The sequence below is a fragment of the Anneissia japonica genome, unplaced genomic scaffold (genome assembly GCF_011630105.1).
Source record: "Anneissia japonica isolate Jap-2015-1 unplaced genomic scaffold, ASM1163010v1 scaffold287593_len981703_cov172, whole genome shotgun sequence".
In the NCBI taxonomy this organism is placed as follows: Eukaryota; Metazoa; Echinodermata; class Crinoidea; order Comatulida; family Comatulidae; genus Anneissia; species Anneissia japonica.
The window spans coordinates 882,543-903,974 of record NW_022726550.1 but is presented as its reverse complement, the minus strand read 5'-3'; the positions used below and the strand labels follow the sequence as shown (position 1 = coordinate 903,974).

Here is a 21,432-nt window from a genome sequence, read left to right as displayed (position 1 = left end):
TTGACCTGTCTCTTATACACACTGCAATCACCACTATATAGAACTACTAATTAATGGGTTACGGATATGAAAAATGAATATAGCAGCCATTTTGGATGACTTTTTGGAATTATTCAATTTTTGAAAATTATTATTTAATCATTATCAGATGAATTTATAATTGGTTTCAATTAAGAAAAAAACTCCGAGACAAAAGGTACTTAATTTATAGCTATTTTAAAGATTTTGACGCCATTTTGGCGGCCATCTTGGAAAAATCACTTGATGCTTGTGCAATTTTTGGCTAAAATATACATACTCATCTTTTCTAGACCTTATGCTACAAAAAACATCCAAAAATAAGTTTTCTTGCAATTGTTTTTTGGGTCATATGTGGGATAGAACCGACTTCCCCATCTGTTTCAGTGTTTGTTACTAAAAATAGATTGACCTTTATATAAAAGGTCATAACTCCTTTTCCCATGGGGAAATTTGTTCCAACTTTTTTTTTGTGACTCTTGAAACCCTCTTAGATAGTTTCTACTCAAAAAACCTTTGTAAATAATTTTTCGCCACTTTGGCCAAAAAAACTGGGTTTTTCACCATAACTAACCACAATGTAACGCGCCATCGTTTCTATGTACTCATGAGATTGTATTTTGGTGTTACTTAAGAACATAAAGATGATTAATTTTACGAAATAATTTAATTTGCCAAGAACATAATAGGCCTAATATACATTTAAGTTTAATTATTAATTAGTTCACACTGCTTAATGACGTTGATTATTATGATTACAGTCATCACATTCTGAAGACGTACTGGATAAGAGGAGCATGTGTTATAAATAACCATAACAGGCTTTAGTTTGGAGTTTATTTTGATAGCAAATTGATACGGAATGGGTAAATTTGGTATTATAATAAACCTAATTATAGTACACAATATCGGTAACGTCATTATGCTTTAATCGTTATGTATTTACTACTTATTTTACAGCCAAGTTCAGACAGGAATTCAAAGCAATTTGTTTATGCTGTTGTCGGCGTGCCAAGAAACGACAAGAGACCATTTCTGAGACCGGGAGGAGTACAGAATATGTTGGCATGTCATGCAAGAAAGCATCGTACGATAATGGCCGACGTACGCAGGCGTTATTAAGTTCTGTGCAAACCGTCTAAACTTTTATTTAGCAGCACCGGATGCCATCTACCCCCGACTTAAGGCCTGTTCAGCGATAACGATAACGATTTAAAAAAAAAAGCTGAAAAAAGCAATTGTTCATATAGAAAATAAAAGAAATGAGATAAGTTTTTACACTAGAACGATTCGATAACGATTTATCGGTTATGCGATAAAAACATATTTTGACAAATCAAATCAGATGATGTCATAATCATGGGAAAAAAAATTAAAATTTACTTATTAGTAGACTCTAAAATCGATTAAATAAGCCTTTGAAACCCCTAAATTGTCGAAATTTTCGGGGGCTTAGCCCCCAGGACCACTTTTGGAACCTTTTAATCGAAGCTCGATCACGCCCACTTTGCTTTCGTCAGGGAAATCTGACACCTCGTCGGGGGCACCGGCCCCCCTCCCGTCGGTTAAATCCTGGCGCCACCCCTGGGTGCATTGCTAGTAGCCTCGAAGCGATCGGGAAGGCACTTCGATTCGTCTGTAACGCAATCGGCAAAGTTAAACCAGGTTCAATCTTCCCAACAACTGTAGGCGACGACTGTCGCCGATAGGGTGAGCGATTGTATGGAAACAAGCTTGAGGTTTGTATCGCCGATTACGCGTTATAGTACGTATGTCTATATGTGGCATCTTGATAAAAGATAATTTTTACCAATGTGCCCTGTGTCATAATTAGTGTAATTTTCTGTCATGCTTATGGCATAGCTAATTTTTTTTTTGGCGTTTTCAGGGGAATAGTTTTCAGACGCCAAAAATAGGGAACGCCCATAAACATCCCCTAGGACCATTGGCTTGGCTCCCTTGGCTTATCATAATGTCCTTTATGCCATCCGTGCGAAAAAAATCTTAGACCGCCACTGACGATGGGGCTTAGATTATGGGCTTCTCTCCAGACCCCACTTGGCCGGCTCCGTCCTTGACATCATTGGGGCTTCCGACGTCCCCCAGACCTCCCTCATTTTCCACTCACACCCGACAGCTGAGCTGCCCTGTGCCTAGTGTGGTAGAGGTAGATCCATCTTTAAGATGGTATATTAATATATATATATATGTAATTATTGTAAATATGCATATTATTATTATTTATGTGACTATGGGTAACGTCAATATTAAAAAATAAGTATTTATGAAAAATAAGTTATTAAGTGTATATATTATATTAATTTGACTTACATATACGTGAATTATATATAGCCATAAATGGCTTATAAACAATAATATAAAAATTTCCATATTTGAGCACTCTTATATCATCTATATATGACTCACACTGTCTCGAGCATTTTATCGTCACTTTGATTTGAACACACCAACTTTCGCGGTCATAGAATGCAAACACTGCACCTTACTTTGTCTCCGGCGCTGAGTCGTTACTTTGGTATTGACACCCCCTGCTTTCGCTGTCTAGAATAAGAGCACTGTAGGCCTACCTCGATAAGTATTATCATGAACGTACGACCGTATTTATATACATTTTTTAAAATCTGATAAGATGTGCGCATGCGCACATCATGCCAGAACTGATCAATATAATGTGTTGCAATATAATGTAATTTTATGCTTTATTGGTACACAATGCAAACAAATACTTTCTGTATAGATATATGATGTTCATACATATTTTATTATGTTTAGAATTAAACAATTGAAATGTTAGGCATTTGTTACGACCAAGTATTAAAAACAATGCGTTTTATCTTTAAATTGCCCTAAGCAGCTGTGTTTATATTTGTTTTTAATTTAAAACGCATTAGCATCAGCAACAAACTATTTTAAAGAGGTATATTTGTAGAAAATTGTAAATTGTCTATTTTGTAATTTTTTTTAATGACCAAGATATTTGTTTTATATAATTGTTCATCTTGAGATATCTGTCACGTGATCCGAATCCTTAGTGATGAAATGTAGGCCCTACGTATGTTGTTCATTCAATTTGAAAATTGTGTTGTGTAATAAATATTGTAGTACTAGTAATAATATAACTAGTATTAATAATAATAATAATAATAATTATTATTATTATTATTATTATTATTATTATTATTATTATTATTATTGTTATTGTTATTTTTATTGTAGTTATTATAATTATTATTATTATTATTATTCTTATTATTATTATTCGGTATCAATATAATATGAAAACGTACAACTTAAAACTTCACCCTTACAAGGTTATAAAAATTAACAATATAAAAATGACTATAATAATAATAATAATAATAATAATAATAATAATAATAATATGATATGGTATTAATTAAAATGGTAATGATATCAATAAAAAAAATGATATAATAATAGCCGTCATCGTCAGTATTATCATTACTGCAGTAGAACCTCAACTATGAGGGCATCGCCGGTACCAAAAGAAGTGTTCCCTTAATTGGGGTGTCCCCTAGGAATTGGCTGTACTGTTAAAAGATCCACTTTCTTTCATTTTATGGCTGAAAAAGTGTCTCCTTAATAGGGTGTCCCAAAGAAGGGGTTCTACTTTATTTAATTATCGAGTCATTGCGAATATCATTATCACCACCAACATCTTCATCATCATCATCATTACCATCGTCGTCATTATCAGCATCATCGACAAATTTTAAGATAATGACTTACTTAAATCTACAAATTAAGCAATTAAAAAATTACTGTAATTTTGTCTTTTACCTTAGCAAAGCTAGTAGACAAATGTATTATTTATAATATTTCTCTAAAAAAAGTATAAATATACTTTACCATTTAATACTTTTATTCGATTAGCCTAATCTACCAAAAATCAGTTTGACGTCAAACAGAATGATGTCGATAATTTGTTTTTTTTTTAATCGATTACAAACTACGATTCTGATTGAGGATCGGACTAAATATACGATATATTGTTTTTGATTCATACTCATGCGCATTAATACCAACTGTTTTGCAAAACGGATTTTTTTTACTAACGGCATGTGAACTTTATAACATGAAACGTAATCTTTAAAAGAGTTAGTTTTTCAGCATTTATGGGCGCAGCAGTCGGCTATTTGTCTCATAAAATGACAAGATAATCGTCGTGGTATTTCTACGTAATATATGAATGGGCAGCATAAATATTATGTGTGTGTGGATATAATAAAGGTGTTATACCATGGTTCTCCGATCAAGGATTTCTTTTGGCTTTAGTGCGAAACGAAGCAAACATTACATATATTCAGGATTGTTATGATTATCATCATTATTATCACTATCATCTTTATTATCATAATCTTCGTCATTATCATCACCATTACCATTGTCATTATCAATATTATCATTATCATCATTTTCGTCATCATCATAATCACCACCACCATCATCAACCATAATCATCATCATCATCATCCATCCATCAATAAAATAATAATAATAATGATAATAATAAAATAATAATAAGAATAATAAGAATAATAATTAATAATAATAATAATAATAATAATAATAATAATAATAATAATAATAATAATAATGATAATAATTCCAACTTTTATTTCGGAATGAAATATCCGTAGCAAGTAATACAATAAAGACAAAAAGAAATATCAAATACAAAAACTATGCATTCAGGGGTAGGAACGTCACTATAATAATAATAATAATAATAATAATAATAATAATAATAATAATAATAATAATAATAACAAAACATTGTTATTAATGTTGTGTTATTAATATTATTATTATTATCTATATTTATTTCTAATATTATCATTATCATCATAAATATTTGTAGTATTGCTAGGCATATATACCCCGATTTTTGGTCCGATTTATATGAATCACTTGTCTTTTCTGGATTATTTTGACGCTATCTTGATGCTCCGCAATTTCTTTAATGCAGCTGTCACTGTGGCGAGTCCCTGGGTATCATCAGACATATTAATGATAATGTTTCTATATTTTAATGGGAATACTTCTCTGCTCTCACTGGGGCATCTCTGTTCTTATATTACGCAAAGTAATAACCGGGCTAACCAACTTCGTATTCCCTCAATTCAACTTTTAACTATATGTATATGTTGAGTGTTTTTCTAGAAGGATTACGCGAGAGATTTTAATATAAGTGCCTTCTAACACTTTATACTATTCTTCGAGTTGTTATATGATAATCGTCATTATTCAAATCCGGATTAATTCCGTAAATATCGTTGTCGGCGATATTAACATGTAATAATACAAACACATTATTATATTTTCAAAATCGCGATAAAAATATGTGTGTGCACTTAAAGGTGACGCGTTACTATAGAGAGGATTATGTCTGCCATTGTGATGACACACCTAATAAACTTATAGGCCTACATATAGGCCTACTCGTACCAATTTTTCTCCATGCTCATCATATCTTAAGCCGGGCACTCATAGCGTCGTGCAACAAATCCAATTTTGCTACCTGTGAGCTCTAGACGAAGCGACGCCGCGGCGCGCCGTCTGCTGATTTGTTGATGGCAGTGTGAACGGATCGTCATTCAACACGATCCGTCGTTGCGTTGCGTTCTCCATAGAATCGCTTCGACCGGCGACGACGGTCGGGCACAGTGAGTACCCGGCTTAATATTTTGGTATCTCGAAGTCAGCATTTTCAGAAACGGATATTTAGACCATTTTGTTAGCAAAGAGCTAAAATTATTACTATTACCATTGAGATTGCCACCTGTCTAATATTAACAGCTATAGTGGTTTGAGATGCTATGGTTATCTCTTTTACTCACATCTAGTATGACAACTGATCGGTCTTGCGAAAAGAATTACAATCAGTGGATATTAACTAGCTTTAAGTGTTCTGCCTATTCGGGAATCTGTCTGACTTTGAAATAGGCTACTCAAGCCAATTCACAAGAGAACTTTACCATTCGGCGTAAACAAAGCGACTGTTCAAAAGCTAGCAGTATACATAGAAGTAGGCCTATTTCATTATTATACACACCAGTAGGGTATCCAGGAATCTTGAAATGGGAAGAGGGTGGGGGCGAAGATGTGGTATGAAGTGATTTTTATCTAATTGAGCGTGATTTTTTAAAAATTTTCAATGGGAGGGGAAGAGACTGGGGGAGCGAGTTATTTTTTGGGTGGGGGAGTAGGGGGAGGGACATGTACCTGTAGATACGCCACTGGTATACACCCTCCCAAGATGAAGTACCGCAGCGGTATAAAATAAAAATAGGCCTATGCATAAAGACCTTTGCACACACAATCGTGATGTATAGGCTACTTATCAATGTTCCTCGAATTCCATCTAAACGCTTGTATCTATTAAAAAAAAATAAATAAACCCCTATGGACGAGAAAATCACAGAAATACACAGTTTTGGCTAGTTTAATTAGCGTCAAGAATACGTCACAATTGATAGAAAATTATGTCTTATTGTCTATAAAGGTCGACTTCATTAGAGAAGACGGCAAACAGGAGGAGGATTCACACGGCAATAAGATAAACCTGATTTCATTGTATATTATATGCGAATAAGAGCGCAATTTACTCCTGAGAGTATACAGTGCGAGTTCTCAAATTATCTTAAATTATTAGGCCTAACGATAACTATTTTTTTCCTGTTGCGTATTCAGTTTCTTCCCAGCCTCAACGTCTCCTGTTCTTATTTCGATTGAAACGGTACTCAAAAGTATTATAGTGATATCATAAAATACGAGAAATCATATATCAAAATGAGCTTGCACAGATTTCACAGCGTGTAATTGTTGATCGTATACGGCCCTATAATCTTTGATATGTATGCTATTTTCGCGGATTTGAATACAAATCCAAATAATGAGCGCGTGTAATATATTAATTTTAATAATGATCAGGCATGCCTGTTAGTATTTCGAACGAGAGCATGGATATAGCGCCTTAGGTACACGATATGGATGTTCATTTGTCTATGCAATCTAATAAAATATCGTTAGATTTCCAAATTATAATAATTTTTAAAAAGAAATCTTTTATAATTTTTCCATATAATTATCGCCTCAATACAAAAAAAAAAATTTATAAAAAAAAACACTGCACACACACACACACCTGTCTCTTATACACATCTAGATGTGTATAAGAGACAGTATATATATAAAGAAAGAAAAAACTCAGTGACTAGGTGGAGGCTATATGTAAATAAGAGTGCAAAGATATTGTGGATGATTTAAACAAAATTGAAGCATTGAATGACATTTATCCCGCTTTGGAGACACATTTGGAGTCTACCACAGAATAAACTCAGCAATCAATTCGCTCGAACCCAGAACCTCTCGCACACGTGGCGAACGTCATAACCAAATATAGGATACGTTGGAAGGGTGACCCTCTATAACTATGGCTTTAAAAAAATGTACAATTATAAAATTTTGAAATAATATAATAGAGTAATTTGCATTATCGTTTATATATAGGCCTAAACATTTTACTATATTTCATAAAATATTTGACATAACATATAGGTAACCATAACTCAATTTTATCTGCTTGTTTATATCATATGTATGAAATAAAAATTCAACCTTACAAATGAACTAGATCATTTTACAGGCAATATGTTTCATTAAATTTCAGAATTAGCTTGTTTATTCGCATGGACGTATGAATAATATACATAGTCAATAAGTACAAGATAATATTTTGAGCTTAGAAGTTTTATCACACATACAAGCGTGACGTAATCAAGAGAAATGCCAGGCGATTAAAAAAAATATCACTTGATCATGTGTCATCACAGAGTTTCACATGAGGATGAAATCGAAGAACTGCCTAATAGAAAACGCACAACTGTGACCATTGAGATGACTGTAGACCTACGTAGTTGATCACATCTGTGCGTGTGTGCAGAGATTGGTTGAGTATTAGAAATTTTGTTCATTTCCTAAACCAACAAAATGCATTTAACAGATGAAATTATATTCTATTATGAAACAGGTTTCCAGCAGATATTAAATACAGGTCTCCCTCCAATTAAAGACCATTTTTTGGACCGTGGTTTTCATGGTCCTTAGTGGTCTAAGTTAAATTAAATTAAAAGTCGTCTTTAATTGGAGGAGGTCTTCATGTGGAGGGTCTTTAATTAGAGGGATACCTGTATATTGAGAAAAACAATGAGAATCAAAAATTTTAGAAACCAATATAACATTGTATCTTCATCCAGTTCGTACAATGTTAATATTAAGCCTGGTTTTCTTAAAATCGCTACATTGCCACTACCTGTACAGTGTTTTCAGTACAATCGTTGTACTGCGTAGCAATCCCCGACGCAATCGGAAAGGCTCCCCGATTTGACCGACCAATCAGCATCGCCGAAAGCTGTCGGCGATTGTGTGTAGCGATTGTATAGCAGGGGCGGATCCAGAAATGTCCAAAAGGGGGGCCGGAAGGGGGGCCGAAAGTTGGGCCAATTGAGACAACACTGTCGTAGGGGGTCCGGGGCATGCCCCCGCGAAATTTCTGTGTTCTAGACGACCAAACATAACATTTGAGGCATTCTGGGCTATCATTTTTTTCTTTTTCTCTCTTTTTTTTCTTTTTTTTTCTTTTTTTTACCTTCCAAAAGGGGGGCCGGGGCCGGGCCGGCCCCCCCTAAATCCGCCCCTGGTATGGAAACCAAGCTTTAATAACCCTTCATCACAGCTCCATCTCCTCATCGTTTCTTATCTTATTCCTATTCTTTTATTGCCAAAAAAAAAAAAAAAAAAAATACGCAACGTCACTATTACACAATTTAAACTAAAGCCTACTTAGTTGATTGGCCCGTTCATCGGTTGTTATGTTCTGACTATGGTGTATATTCATGTGCAAAAGAGTAAAGGTAGTAAAGTATTTATTACTGAATGTAGAGAATGAGCTGTTATTATAATCCCATCATACTAAAGCTGCATCCGAATCCGAATTTTCGGCTACCGAAGGCCTACCAAACCGATCAGAAAATCGAATCAGTGTGTAGGAATAGGGACACTGGCATTCGGCGCATTGGAAACGCGGTCCGAATTTCGGTTCGGATCCGACGACGTGAATGCACCTATAGCCTTGGTATTGCGTGGTAAGGGGCTAGTTCCTTGGGCGCGACTTTTTTATACCTTGTTTCGCGAAATTATTTTTTAATGGAGGGTAGAAAAAATAAAAATAAAATTTTGTTTTCGTATTTAGGAAATGGTTTTGCCAAAAACTATCCAGACGGAGGAGAAAGTAAAAATAAAATTTTACTGGTGAATGTAAACAGTGTAGTAATGGGATGGTTAAATGCTTTAAATTTATATAATTAGGAAGAAATATACATACCTTATTTTTGGAAATTTCAAGGCAGCGGCTGGCGTAATAAAAATAAAGAGAAATTTTGTTTTTCTTTAATTTAACCTTACATACCGCCTTTTAAACTCTCCCACATAATGTACATAAGCCTACGTTTATTATTTGAAATTTTCCTTGTGGATCCTTGATTTCTCAATAATACAAATGAACTGAAAGATTGAAATCGAAAACAATAATTAGGCCTATTCAATATAAATAACGTTGTACTCATTTTTATCAATAATAGGCCTATATGTACTGTACTGTAAGTTGTGTTCCGTACAAAAACGCAAACCAGATGCGTTCCACGTCACAAAGAGGGAATCGCGTATTGTATCGTCCAATGCATTCATTTATTCGACCAAAGCACATTTACAATTTGACACGGTACCTACTGGTCAGGGACAGCTTAAGCAAAGTTTTATTATAACTCATTGTGTGTCAGCTGCCTCATTAATAACATAACACAAAAAAAATTAGATAGAATATAGAGTATAAATAGCCCTATCTTAATTCTAAAGTTCAAACGTTTTCTTACTTATACATAGTTAATCGATGGAAACTTACGTGGACATTTACCAGACTTTGTAATATATGTTAACATTCAACACTAATTCGGTTAATAAGTCATAGCTTTCAAGACGTTGATCGATTGCTCGGTTCATCGATTTGGCTCAAAACGATTATATATATACCTTATATAATTTATTTACTACTTACTAGCATGGCTAGAAATTGACTTTAGATAAAATAATTATGTTCACGTTCAGTAAGAACTCCAATCGGTGATCACAATCTCAATTAACCCATCTTGATGCATAGCCTATCTCTATCCAAGTGTAACAAATAAATTAAACATCGTCAAAACGTTTATATTACAGACATATTATTTGATTAATACATCATTCCATCGATAGTTTATTTGACCAATGCTCATTTACAATAGGTACAATACAACACATTTTGGTCAGGGCCAGCTTCAGGAAAGTGTTACTATGACTCCTTGAGAGCTGCCCGATCTGTTTCTCACACCACAACCGCAATACCATCTGTGCCCGTACGCTTTACTCAACACTGAGGTCTAGTGCAGTACCCATATACAGGTACACATATTGCCACGTGTTTTAAAATGAAGGCTATAGACCGGAGGTTGTGAGAGCAGCCAGGGGGATCCAGAATTTTTCAAACGGGGGGGGGGGGTGTATAAACAGTTTCAGAATAGGTGAGTAGCACATGACATTTATTTCCATTGAATTTTTAAAAAATTAAGTGGCAAAACCGGGTGGGGGACGTGCTCCCCATTTCTCCCTACTGGAACCGAACCTGACAGCTTAACTCAGTCGACTAAACTGGTGGTAGCCACTGTGTGTGCGCTGGACCGGGGAGATCTCTTGTTTCCCGCACCGTCTTTCGGAGGAGACGTTAAGCCGTTGGTCCCGTGTGCATTAATGGGGGAACCCGTACACCCTTTCTCTTTGGAGTTCCTCGATTCATTGAAAAAAGAATATGTATGTAACTACTCATTTTTTTATGTATGTATACACACATAACAGGCCTATTAACTGTAATAAGAATGAAAAGTTTACCTGACAGTTTTTAAGTGGGGGTAAAACCTTGAATTTTGAAGAACTTAAAATTCATTAAAAGACACCAAGGTCAAAATTCGGGAAAGCTCATTTCCCGCCACCTAGGAATCAACATTTTCTCGGGGAAGGACCCCAGACCCTCCTTTCCTTTTTGGAATTTTTGGGAAAAATTAAATTTGAATTCAGATCCCCCTGATTTATATTCCCGTTCATCTTAGTGCCCCCACCCCTACACTTTGCAAAACGTTCCGCAGGCATCTTTACCGATAAATACAGTAGATAGATTGATTAATCGATTGATTGATTGATTGATTAATCGATTGATTGATTGATTGATTGACTGACTGATTGATTGGTCGATTGATTGACTGGTTGATTAATCGATTAATTGTTCGATCGATTGATTGATCGATTAAGTGATAGATTGATAGATAGATTGATTGATTGATTGATTGATTGATTGATTGATTTTATTGGGAACGCATACAAATATACAGCAATACAATACAAAAACTCTAAAACAGAATGGTCTTATTTAAATAATCACATAATATACAACATCGACAATATTATTGATATTGACATTTAGGCCTATCATACGTATTTGAAAACACCATTTTTTTTTTATCAGAATGTTTAATAATAGTACAAACATTAAAAGTATTAAATTTACCAGACAATCTATTTTTACAAGATATATGAGATACACCGAACGCAAGTTTTATTAATATTGAAAAAAAAACATTAAATCAAAAAGAAAGAGTAAACCCAAGGGGGAAAAAACAGCATTAATAAATGTAGAAGCGTGTCCTACAATTACATTCTATTTTATGATAGTAATATTGAAAAAGCAATAACAGCTCTCCCCGCCGACAGGGGTCCTTGCCCCGTTCTCTCACACGGCGCCACCCCTGTATAAGCCCTGCTCCTTGGTTGTTGTTAATAAGGTCACACGCAAAACGACTGAAAATGTACGTAAAACATGTGCGTTTCTGGGACAACACGGGAGTTTGTGGGGAAAAGCCAATGACCTCTAAAATAGTTGAGATCAGTAAAAAAAAAAACGCGTACTGTTCTGATTGGTCAGTTTGAGTGTCACTCTGGAAGTGTCCATTCACTACCAGATGTATCCCACCGGAAGTATAGTGTTTCAAATCGAAGAAATCCAAATCCAGGAAAAAACAATTTAAACAGTATCGTAGAGATAAAATATGTAAATAATTATGCCTATACAACATGCTCAGCGCTACCACACAGTCGGTTTCAATTTTTCTTTTCACATATTTCATTACACATTAAAATGATAATCGGATATCCTGTATTGTCCTTTATTCATTATGACGCGCCAGATTTGCGTAAACTCATAACGACATTTTGAACCCCTTTTGTGACTGTAATAACTTTATATAGAGCTAGAAAAGTACAGCATAATCATTGTTTGAGGTCTTACTAATTAACATCTTTCTTCAACGTCCCAATCTATTTGTAATTATCATCATTACCTTCAATATAGATTTTCTTTTTTTATGTTCTTCTTTAACGTATTTCTGTCGCGTGTCAATTCATTTGTATCGTTTCTCCATTGGTGTCGTCATTGGTGCATCTGCCCACTTCTCGCTCAAAATTTACTTACTGTATCTTATAACATTTAATAATAACAGAAATATAAAAAGAAAACATTAATAAAAATATACTTAAATAATACTAATAATACGCCTACATAAGCCTAATATAAATGTCACATTTGTATAATTTGCTACATTGTATATTGTAGGCAGTATGACGTAAAGTCAATGCGCTGTCGCTAATTCTAAATGATCGAACAAATGCTATGCTCATTACTCTAAAGCGAACCTACATGTAGCTCAAAGCTATTCAGGGGAACACACAAGATCAAGCCGACATCTGCTTATGTCACCATTTTCGTCATGGCATCTGGTGGGCATGGTGGAGTGCAGTGATTGTGCTGGAGTTTGTGCCCAGCTCTGACTGAGGCAAAGTGTCTAGCGAGTAGTGACCAAAAACTACAGGCCTAAAAAACCTAGCCAAACCAAAGTAGTGTAGTAGTCCATTGAAAATTTAAATTTTTTTCGGAATATTACTCGAAGTAGCCTATGGCTGAAAATCGAAAATTTGCACTAATAAGCACGTTTGTGCAAAAAGTTTTAATCTCAGAACGTGGAGTCGAAATGTAAAATTTGTTTGTTGGGCACGGTGAGATAGCTGCAAACACAATATTCCACTGAAAGTTTGAAATTTTTCGGCATAGTACTCGAAATATGACGGAAAGTCAAAAATGTGCTGCTATCCTCGTTGCCATGGTTCTTGACGCGTACCTGTTTCACACCTTTATGCAAATTACCCGCTCATAATAATAATTAACCTTGTTGTCAATTCAAGAAGCTGAAGCTTTCTGCATGGTTTAATCTATAATTACTTCATACCATAAAACTCGAATAGAAGTTCTGGGCTTCTTCCTTTTTTTAGGACCCTGGATAGACTTCTTTTCAAGATTGGCTTCTTTTCAACTAAAGGGGGCCTCTTTTCAAAATGAATGCTGTATTTGATATTGCTATTATACATTTTTCAACTATGGAATTCGGAATTCTGTTTAATATATATATATTTTTTAATGTTAACCATGCTAGTACAATAATTGATACTCACACGCTTTCATAATCTTCATCATAATCAAAGATAACGTCAGTCTGAATGTAGGTACAATCTCGAAAAATGGGTTTCTTTCCGAGATGGGCGTCTTTTCGAGATTACTTTTGCAAACTAAAGAGGGGATTCTTTTCTAGATGGGCTTCTCGAGAATAAGCCCATCGGGCTTCTTTTCAAGGCATTATGTTATTTGCTCACGATACTTACTGCATAGTGCAACAAGCTGAATTCAAAATTAATCCTTCGCTATACTTACGGCAAACATATGCAAATGTATTGACGAAAGGGCTGCACAACATAAATCATTAACATTGACAATTGTCCTATAAAACGAGTCAATAGACTTTGATAGTATTTCGATAGCTAGTCGAGGGCAGTGACATCCATCTGACTGAATAAACTCAAAACCCGACATTTCATTGTTAGAAACGCCAGTAGAGTTGTAAGCTGTGGCGTACCTAAAGACCGAGACCTTCGAGGCAGATGCAGAGGGGGCGGGAGAGCAGACGATGCCATTGCACCCATCCCCGGCCCCTAAATCGTATTAAAAAAAATAATTTTTGTATTGTATTGTTGATATGAATTATAGGTAAGATCATTTGGGGCTGAGGTGGAGTGGACTCTCACGCACCCCCTACCTCCAAATCAATTCTCTTTGTTTCTTCAAATCGGCTTTTTTTAAAGTACTAATGAAACGTGTAAAAAACGTCAACATGCCGAATCCGGCTGCGACTTATCCCATACCCAACTGTGCTCTACCCGAACTAGCACCCAGGGAGGGCACGAAGAAGCCTTAGTCAGAAGTGTTGGCTTCTTAGCCACTGGTTGTATGAGAAATTGTAAGCCATAAACTCAAATATAAGAATGAAAAGAAAAGAGGAATATAAATACAGTACAGTACTTTATTTATTTGAATAAACCCCCCGCTTTGAATAATCCCCCCCCCCCCTCCAGAGCCTTATTTGGAATAAACGCTTATTTTTTCCTCGATTAAACGCCTCTCTAAATGACTGTAAACAAAAATAATGGCAGCAACATCAACCACAAAACATTCTATTAATTTTCTAATTTCCAGTAGAATTAATTTCTTTTCTAATCTGGTTGTGATCAATAGTCTTTATGATCGCACAATAACACATTTTGACTGAATTATATATTGTATTTTCACATTTACAATGAAATTAAAGGCCGTATATTTGAGCGTAATACGTATCCATTTTACTCTTCCACAAAACCCTTTTCAACAATAAACGCCCGGGGCCTATATTTGAATGAATACGGTAATTCAGATGTAGAGTAACAGTAAAAAGGAATGAAGACGAAAAATGAGAAGATCGCATAAATTGTGGGCATACAATATGCAGACCATCACACATATCTGGTGACAAATAACTCCATTAAAAATTATTCACTTTCTTTCGTTTTATTTACGAAACGCAGAAAACAAATTAAATCGTAATAAGCATAGAAACTATACAATCTGAGATGATCGCAGTTACCCTCTCGCTTTTGTTCATTACAATTTCATAACATTTTCATTTATATTATCTGATGAAAACCCAGACACATAAATAAGTCTGTTTTATCACGTAAACCTGTTCAAATTAGAAATCATATATGCCTAGTCAACATGTTGCAACAGGAAAAAATACCTGGCAAAAATAACAGTATATCATCTTTAATCTCAAATCCATCCCACGAGAATGTATTTTAGAATTTTTTATAAGCAATAGGTAACTTCGAACATAAAAATGTTAACAAAATAGTGACGTCATCATCATAAATCTATAGTATACCTATTCACATACAGGCAGAGAAAGAAAAAAGGACATGAAAATTTATACATATTATACACAGAATACATTAAAAAAAACATTGTTTATACATGCGTGCACATGTGTCTGCTAATAAAATGAAGTTGGACTTACAACTTGGCAAATATTACGATTGTAGATCAAAGAATATAACAGAAGTGATCTTAGGAAGAGCATTCTTCAAAGGTATAGCATCTAAATCCATACGATGCAACATAAAAACAAACCCTCAACTGTACAATAACCACCTGTAAAAATGCATGCGTTCCCTGGTTCTCAACCACGGACAGCAGCCCAAACAAATGGACCCTGTGTTCCATATCTTGGACAGCGAGATATCAGGAACATATAAAAAATAATTGATTAAATTGCCAAGATAATAGGAATAATCAGTAACTTTCAAATACTGTAGATGAAAACAAATGCATCTATCCCATGGTGATAGGGCAAGCTTACAAAAACGATAACAAATATGTCATATTCATTATCGTCATTCTTTCTGAAAACATATTTTACAATAAATATACGAGTTGAATATGATCGTTTATTCATATAAAATGCAGATGGTCAATGATGTGGAAAATACACTTTGGAGGGCGATTGACTAATAATTTGAAGATGTAGCCTCCCTATTGATATTTCTGGGGATCTAGGAGGCCTCCAACCTTAAAATGTTTTCACCTCAGCCCCATCCATGGTGGGGCTGAGGTGCTTATCGACTCTCAAACCATCAACATATCTAAATTGGCACCATTTTGAGAAGCGTAAAACTGGACACCCACTTAAACAACAACCAGAATATTGGTGAATGTGACATGTGGATACTGTAATCCATGTCGATATATATTTGATCTATATACACCTATTTGTAACTAACCATATATATAACAATGTATTATAGTTATATATTTAGTTCACACCTGTGTGTATGTGGATATACAAGTACTAAACTAAAGGTACTGCATAGGAAATCTAATAAATAAAATACCAGATAAATTATGAAATTTTTCACAACTTACTAAAAATCAAATTTGATTTTAACTTTCAACAAATAGTGGTAAGTTTCGGTGGCAGTTAGATATAAAATAACAGGATGTAATTTTGAACATGAATGTAATGTACGTTAACAGATAGTTCATTAGCATACGGTAGCCAAAACTTGGATTCTTTAAGTAGAAAATGAAATATACCTTAAAATATATTACACTCATTTTCTGGAGAATATCAAATCTTCCCTTAAGCTCTCTTGACTATCAAATTTTCTTTGACAACAAACTGTTGTATGCCCATACAGTCATGATGTGCCCATATACAGTCATGATATGCCTATATATGGTCATACTGTGCCTATATATGGTCATGCTGTGCCTATAAATGGTCATGATGTAATGTCATCATGACCATAGTTAGGTAAGTCACATGTTTTTGTCAAATAAAATTTGATAGTCTGGACTTCAAAAAGCTGCATGTTTGTCTCAGATAAACACCATAATTTATAATACATGGAACGTACATGGAACAAAAATATGTTAAAGCAGAATTTGTGAGTGTAAAAAAAATTCCTGAAAAATGTGATTATGCCCATATTTGACATCACCATGCTCATATATGGGCATATCACACAAATTTATCATACAAAATTTAATAGTGACGACAAAGCTTTATGCAAATTAGTTGAACAACGCTAGTTCTTCAAAAATATCTGTTATAATGTATCAGTTACCACTGATAAAAAAAAACTAGTGTTCATCAAAAGCTCTCATTTACTTTCCGAATGTTGATCTTATCTTGAAATACCGTAAAACCTTGAATAGAAGCCCAATGGACTTAATCTCGAGAAGAAGCTCATCTAGAATTGAAGCTCCCTCTTTAGTTTACAAAAGTAGCCTTGAAAAGAAGCATATGGGTTTCTTTCCAAGATAACATGGGCTTTTCGAAATAGTACAGTACATACACTGTACATGAATTTCAAAGAAACAAAATAAATTAAAAACATGCTTTGTTTAAACAGTAGTTTAGGTTAATCCACTACATGATATAGACTGATGTTCCAGTGGCCCTATTTATTGTTTTATATTAGTAATTACCAAAATTTACAGCATTCATTTGAAAAGAAGCCAAACCTCTATACTTTGCAAAACTAGCCTTGAAAAGAAGCCCATTCAAAGTTTACAAACCCCCCCCCCCCCCCCCCCACACCCACCAAAAAAAAAAAACAGAAGCCCAGGGATTCTATTTGAGGTCTTACGGTATTAATCTTATACATAACTTTTGAATGTATTTCAGATTGGATTTCAGGTGTTTTAATAATATACCAATTAGTACCTATGCATCCCACCAAGGCACATAAATAAAAAACTTTTGAAATACTTTCAAGCACACATAACATCTTCTGTTTATCAATGAACATTTTTATGAAATAGAAATAAATGTACTTGAATTGAATGAAACCTTATGAAATTTGAATAACAACAATAATAATAATAATAATAATAATAATAATAATAATAATGATAATAATAATAATAATATCACTGAAAATATTCATTTGACACTATATAAGAAACATTCTCTACTAACCTTTGACCATTGATAACCAGAAATCAATTATTATTATTATGTTTTCTGTTTATCAATGCTCATTACTATCTATAATGTTTAACCTGTTGAATTATTGCCCATTTTGCTGACCATACGAATCAGTACAAATTCATCCTCTTTAATAACCAAGAAAATAACTGTTTCAAATGATTTCCCTGAAAAAAATCATTACAAAAACAGATTTTTACTTTCTCCAAGCTGAATTGTCCACTGTTTTATATTTGTTAAATTATAATATCTAATTCCTTTTCAGTCTTCGCTATCACTATCGTGATCATCAATACTGTCACTTGATTCATCATCAACGTCTATTTCACGTGAATTTAATCCCTGTGGCATGTTGTTGGAATTTTTTTTGGCAGTACGCACTGGTTTAGGCATTTTGTGTTCCTCAACAAGGGGGTATATGTCTTCAACAGCTTTCTGTATGTTAGCAACCGATGGAGCTAGAAAAGAACAAATGAAATTGGATTTAAAAATCTAAACTTTAAATGTAATTAAATTATTCTTAATAAAATTAATATACTGTACAACAATGCAGCTTCCCAATCATAACAAAAATGATAACTACAACATAAATCATAATTATTTGATTTCTTCGTGACATTAATCCACCAGTGGCGGATCTAAGAAAAATTGGGGGGGGGGGGGGAGGTGACCATGGAAGGATTTTCACAGATGGAGGGTACAGACCACCTCAGCCCCAACGATGGAAAAATTTATGATTATGGCACCTCTAGATGGCCAGAAATGGCACACTCACACTTCAATTTCAATATAATTTACTTTTTTTCTCCATTTTAAAAAATAATTTTTGAAAGATTTAGAATCTACTACTGTCATACAATGTTCCATTAAACAACTAGAATTACAATATAAAATAATAAATCAACAACACTACTTGGTAAAGATAAAGGTACAGTAGGAGACTAACCCATCCAGTGGAAAAGCCCGGGGCCCCCAGGCAAAAGGGGCCCTGAGGTCTTCCTATTATCTAGCACATTACTATAAAGCCCTGATCACTATATTCTCATGGGCAAGGCTTGATTCTTCCAGCTTAATGTGATAATAATAATATCTCAAATTTGTATGGTGCCAATTCCAAACAAGATTAAAGCGCGCAACACATGTGAAAAGCCATCGGAAAACAAATAGGTTTTAAGCTGTGACTTAAAGTTGCAAATAGAGTAGGAAGAAGTTATGTAATTTGGAAGTTGGTTCCAGAAATAGGCAGAAGCAAAAGTAAAAGAACATTGACCATAGGTTTTGGTACAGCATTTGGAGACAGAAAGAAGGATTTGAGAGGAAGATCGGAGACGGCGAGATGGAGTATATCGGGAAATCATGGAACGTAAATATGAAGGATCCCGGTATCCCGGTGATCCCGGTATCTGTACAGCGTTGACATTACTTTTTAGCAGAGGACATTCAAAGCTAATCCAAGAAATACGAATGATGTTTTTGCTCTTACATGATGTGTTATCGTATTGAATGCTCAGTAAAAATCTTTTTCTCGAGTATTTGGGAATGTACTGAGCATTCAGTACGTTAACACATCAGGTAGGGAAAACAATTGTTCGTATCAAATCTCCCGACGCAAACGCCATCGGAATAAAGCAATGTAAAAAATGTAATTTCCAATTTAAACAAGTAACTGTCCTATGTGGATTACCAGCATGACAATCCATTCGCTGGCCCCTTGACATGACGGTCCAATATATAAAAGCCCCTGCTGGCGCCAGCACTGTCGTGCCTCTGTCTCTTATACACATCTAGATGTGTATAAGAGACAGCCGGTATCCCGGTGATCCCGGTATCTGTACAGCGTTGACATTACTTTTTAGCAGAGGACATTCAAAGCTAATCCAAGAAATACGAATGATGTTTTTGCTCTTACCTGACATGTTATCGTATTGAATGCTCAGTAAAAGTCTTTTTCTCGAGAATTTGGGAATGTACTGAGCATTCAGTACGTTAACACATCAGGTAGGGCAAACAATTGTTCGTATCAAATCTCCCGACGCAAATGCCATCGGAATAAGCAATGTAAAAAATGTAATTTCCAATTTAAACACGTAACTGTCCTATGTGGATTACCAGCATGACAATCCATTCGCTGGCCCCTTGACATGACGGTCCAATATATAAAAGCCCCTGCTGGCACCAGCACTGTCGTGCCTTGTGATGTATGGTGGATATTGCTAATAGAAAAAAAGCCATCTGTTTGGCTTTTTTCCTATCCAGTCAGATCAGTTCTTTAAATGTTTTCGATGAATGTTGTTATTGCACTGTACTACTTTTATCATAATCTTCAAGATGAAATCAAATAAAATTGCATTAACAAAAATAATAATATAATAATTAATAGAATTTGGAAAATCTATCTCTCCAAGAAATAGTAGTTGGCAAATCAAAATTTAGTTACTCCGGATAACGAACAACTCACACTTATATAAGCTTTTAATGTTACTATATTTTTTCTCCCACTGACATCAAAGTGTCAATGTTCACACAATCCCTTTGATTCTTGGAATTCTAATGTCATTGCGGAAATGGGACAATAGAACAGTAAAGCTCATCAAGTGACAGGTTACAAAGTTTTAACAACTAGTAACTTCGCATACCAATCCATGTCCATAGCTGGGGTTTCAGGTGGGAGATTCTTACATATCACTTGCTACAAAATATTGGAATTATATTACATAAAGTATTTTTGTTCTCATCATAATCTACTCTAAATACTTTGCACCACGGTACACAGGCATGACATGCACACGGGGGACCCCAAGGAGGTCTCCGGCAATGATGGGGCCAATAGAGAGTGCCTTTTCCTAAATGGATCAGTCTAAAACAATTTATGATAATTAATATGATGTTGGGAATCGCATCAAAACATTTCTTAGAGATTTGTTGGCATCAGGCTGTGGGAACTGCCATTGATTGTAATTGTTGACATGATGAAAAATTGCATTAAGTCATGTTTGGTGTTGTATCAATAAATTTATTGAGTTAATCCATATATATATATATAAACCAAATTATATTATTACTATTTATAAAACAGTAACAACAATAAATGTTGTGATGTAATTAATATTTCTGTAAATAATTATCCTGTTTTACCTTGTATGTTTTTAAAGCCAAATAAAATAAAATAGAATCAACAACAAATTTAATAATTATTCAATAATGATTACTTATACAGTTTACAATTCATCTTTACATCTGCAAAATTATATTCAACAACAATAATAATTTAAAAATTAAAATCAATTATCAATATATATATATAAATATATATTCATATACA

The 21,432-nt window shown here is 34.4% G+C and overlaps 2 protein-coding genes across 2 annotated transcripts in view; one reads left to right on the top strand and one right to left on the bottom strand.

Annotated features, from left to right (window-relative positions):
- Positions 1-1,336, top strand: part of LOC117113273 (orexin receptor type 2-like) — a 35,765-nt gene extending 34,429 nt beyond the window's left edge. The window contains exon 7 of the mRNA XM_033256571.1: positions 979-1,336. Coding sequence (XP_033112462.1) covers positions 979-1,160 — 182 coding nt within the window. The 3' untranslated portion in view covers positions 1,161-1,336. The remainder of the gene's footprint in view (positions 1-978) is intronic.
- A 13,764-nt stretch (positions 1,337-15,100) lies between these two features.
- Positions 15,101-21,432, bottom strand: part of LOC117113235 (TATA box-binding protein-like protein 1) — a 36,948-nt gene continuing 30,616 nt past the window's right edge. Inside the window, exon 7 of the mRNA XM_033256527.1 lies at positions 15,101-18,568. Coding sequence (XP_033112418.1) covers positions 18,372-18,568 — 197 coding nt within the window. The 3' untranslated portion in view covers positions 15,101-18,371. The remainder of the gene's footprint in view (positions 18,569-21,432) is intronic.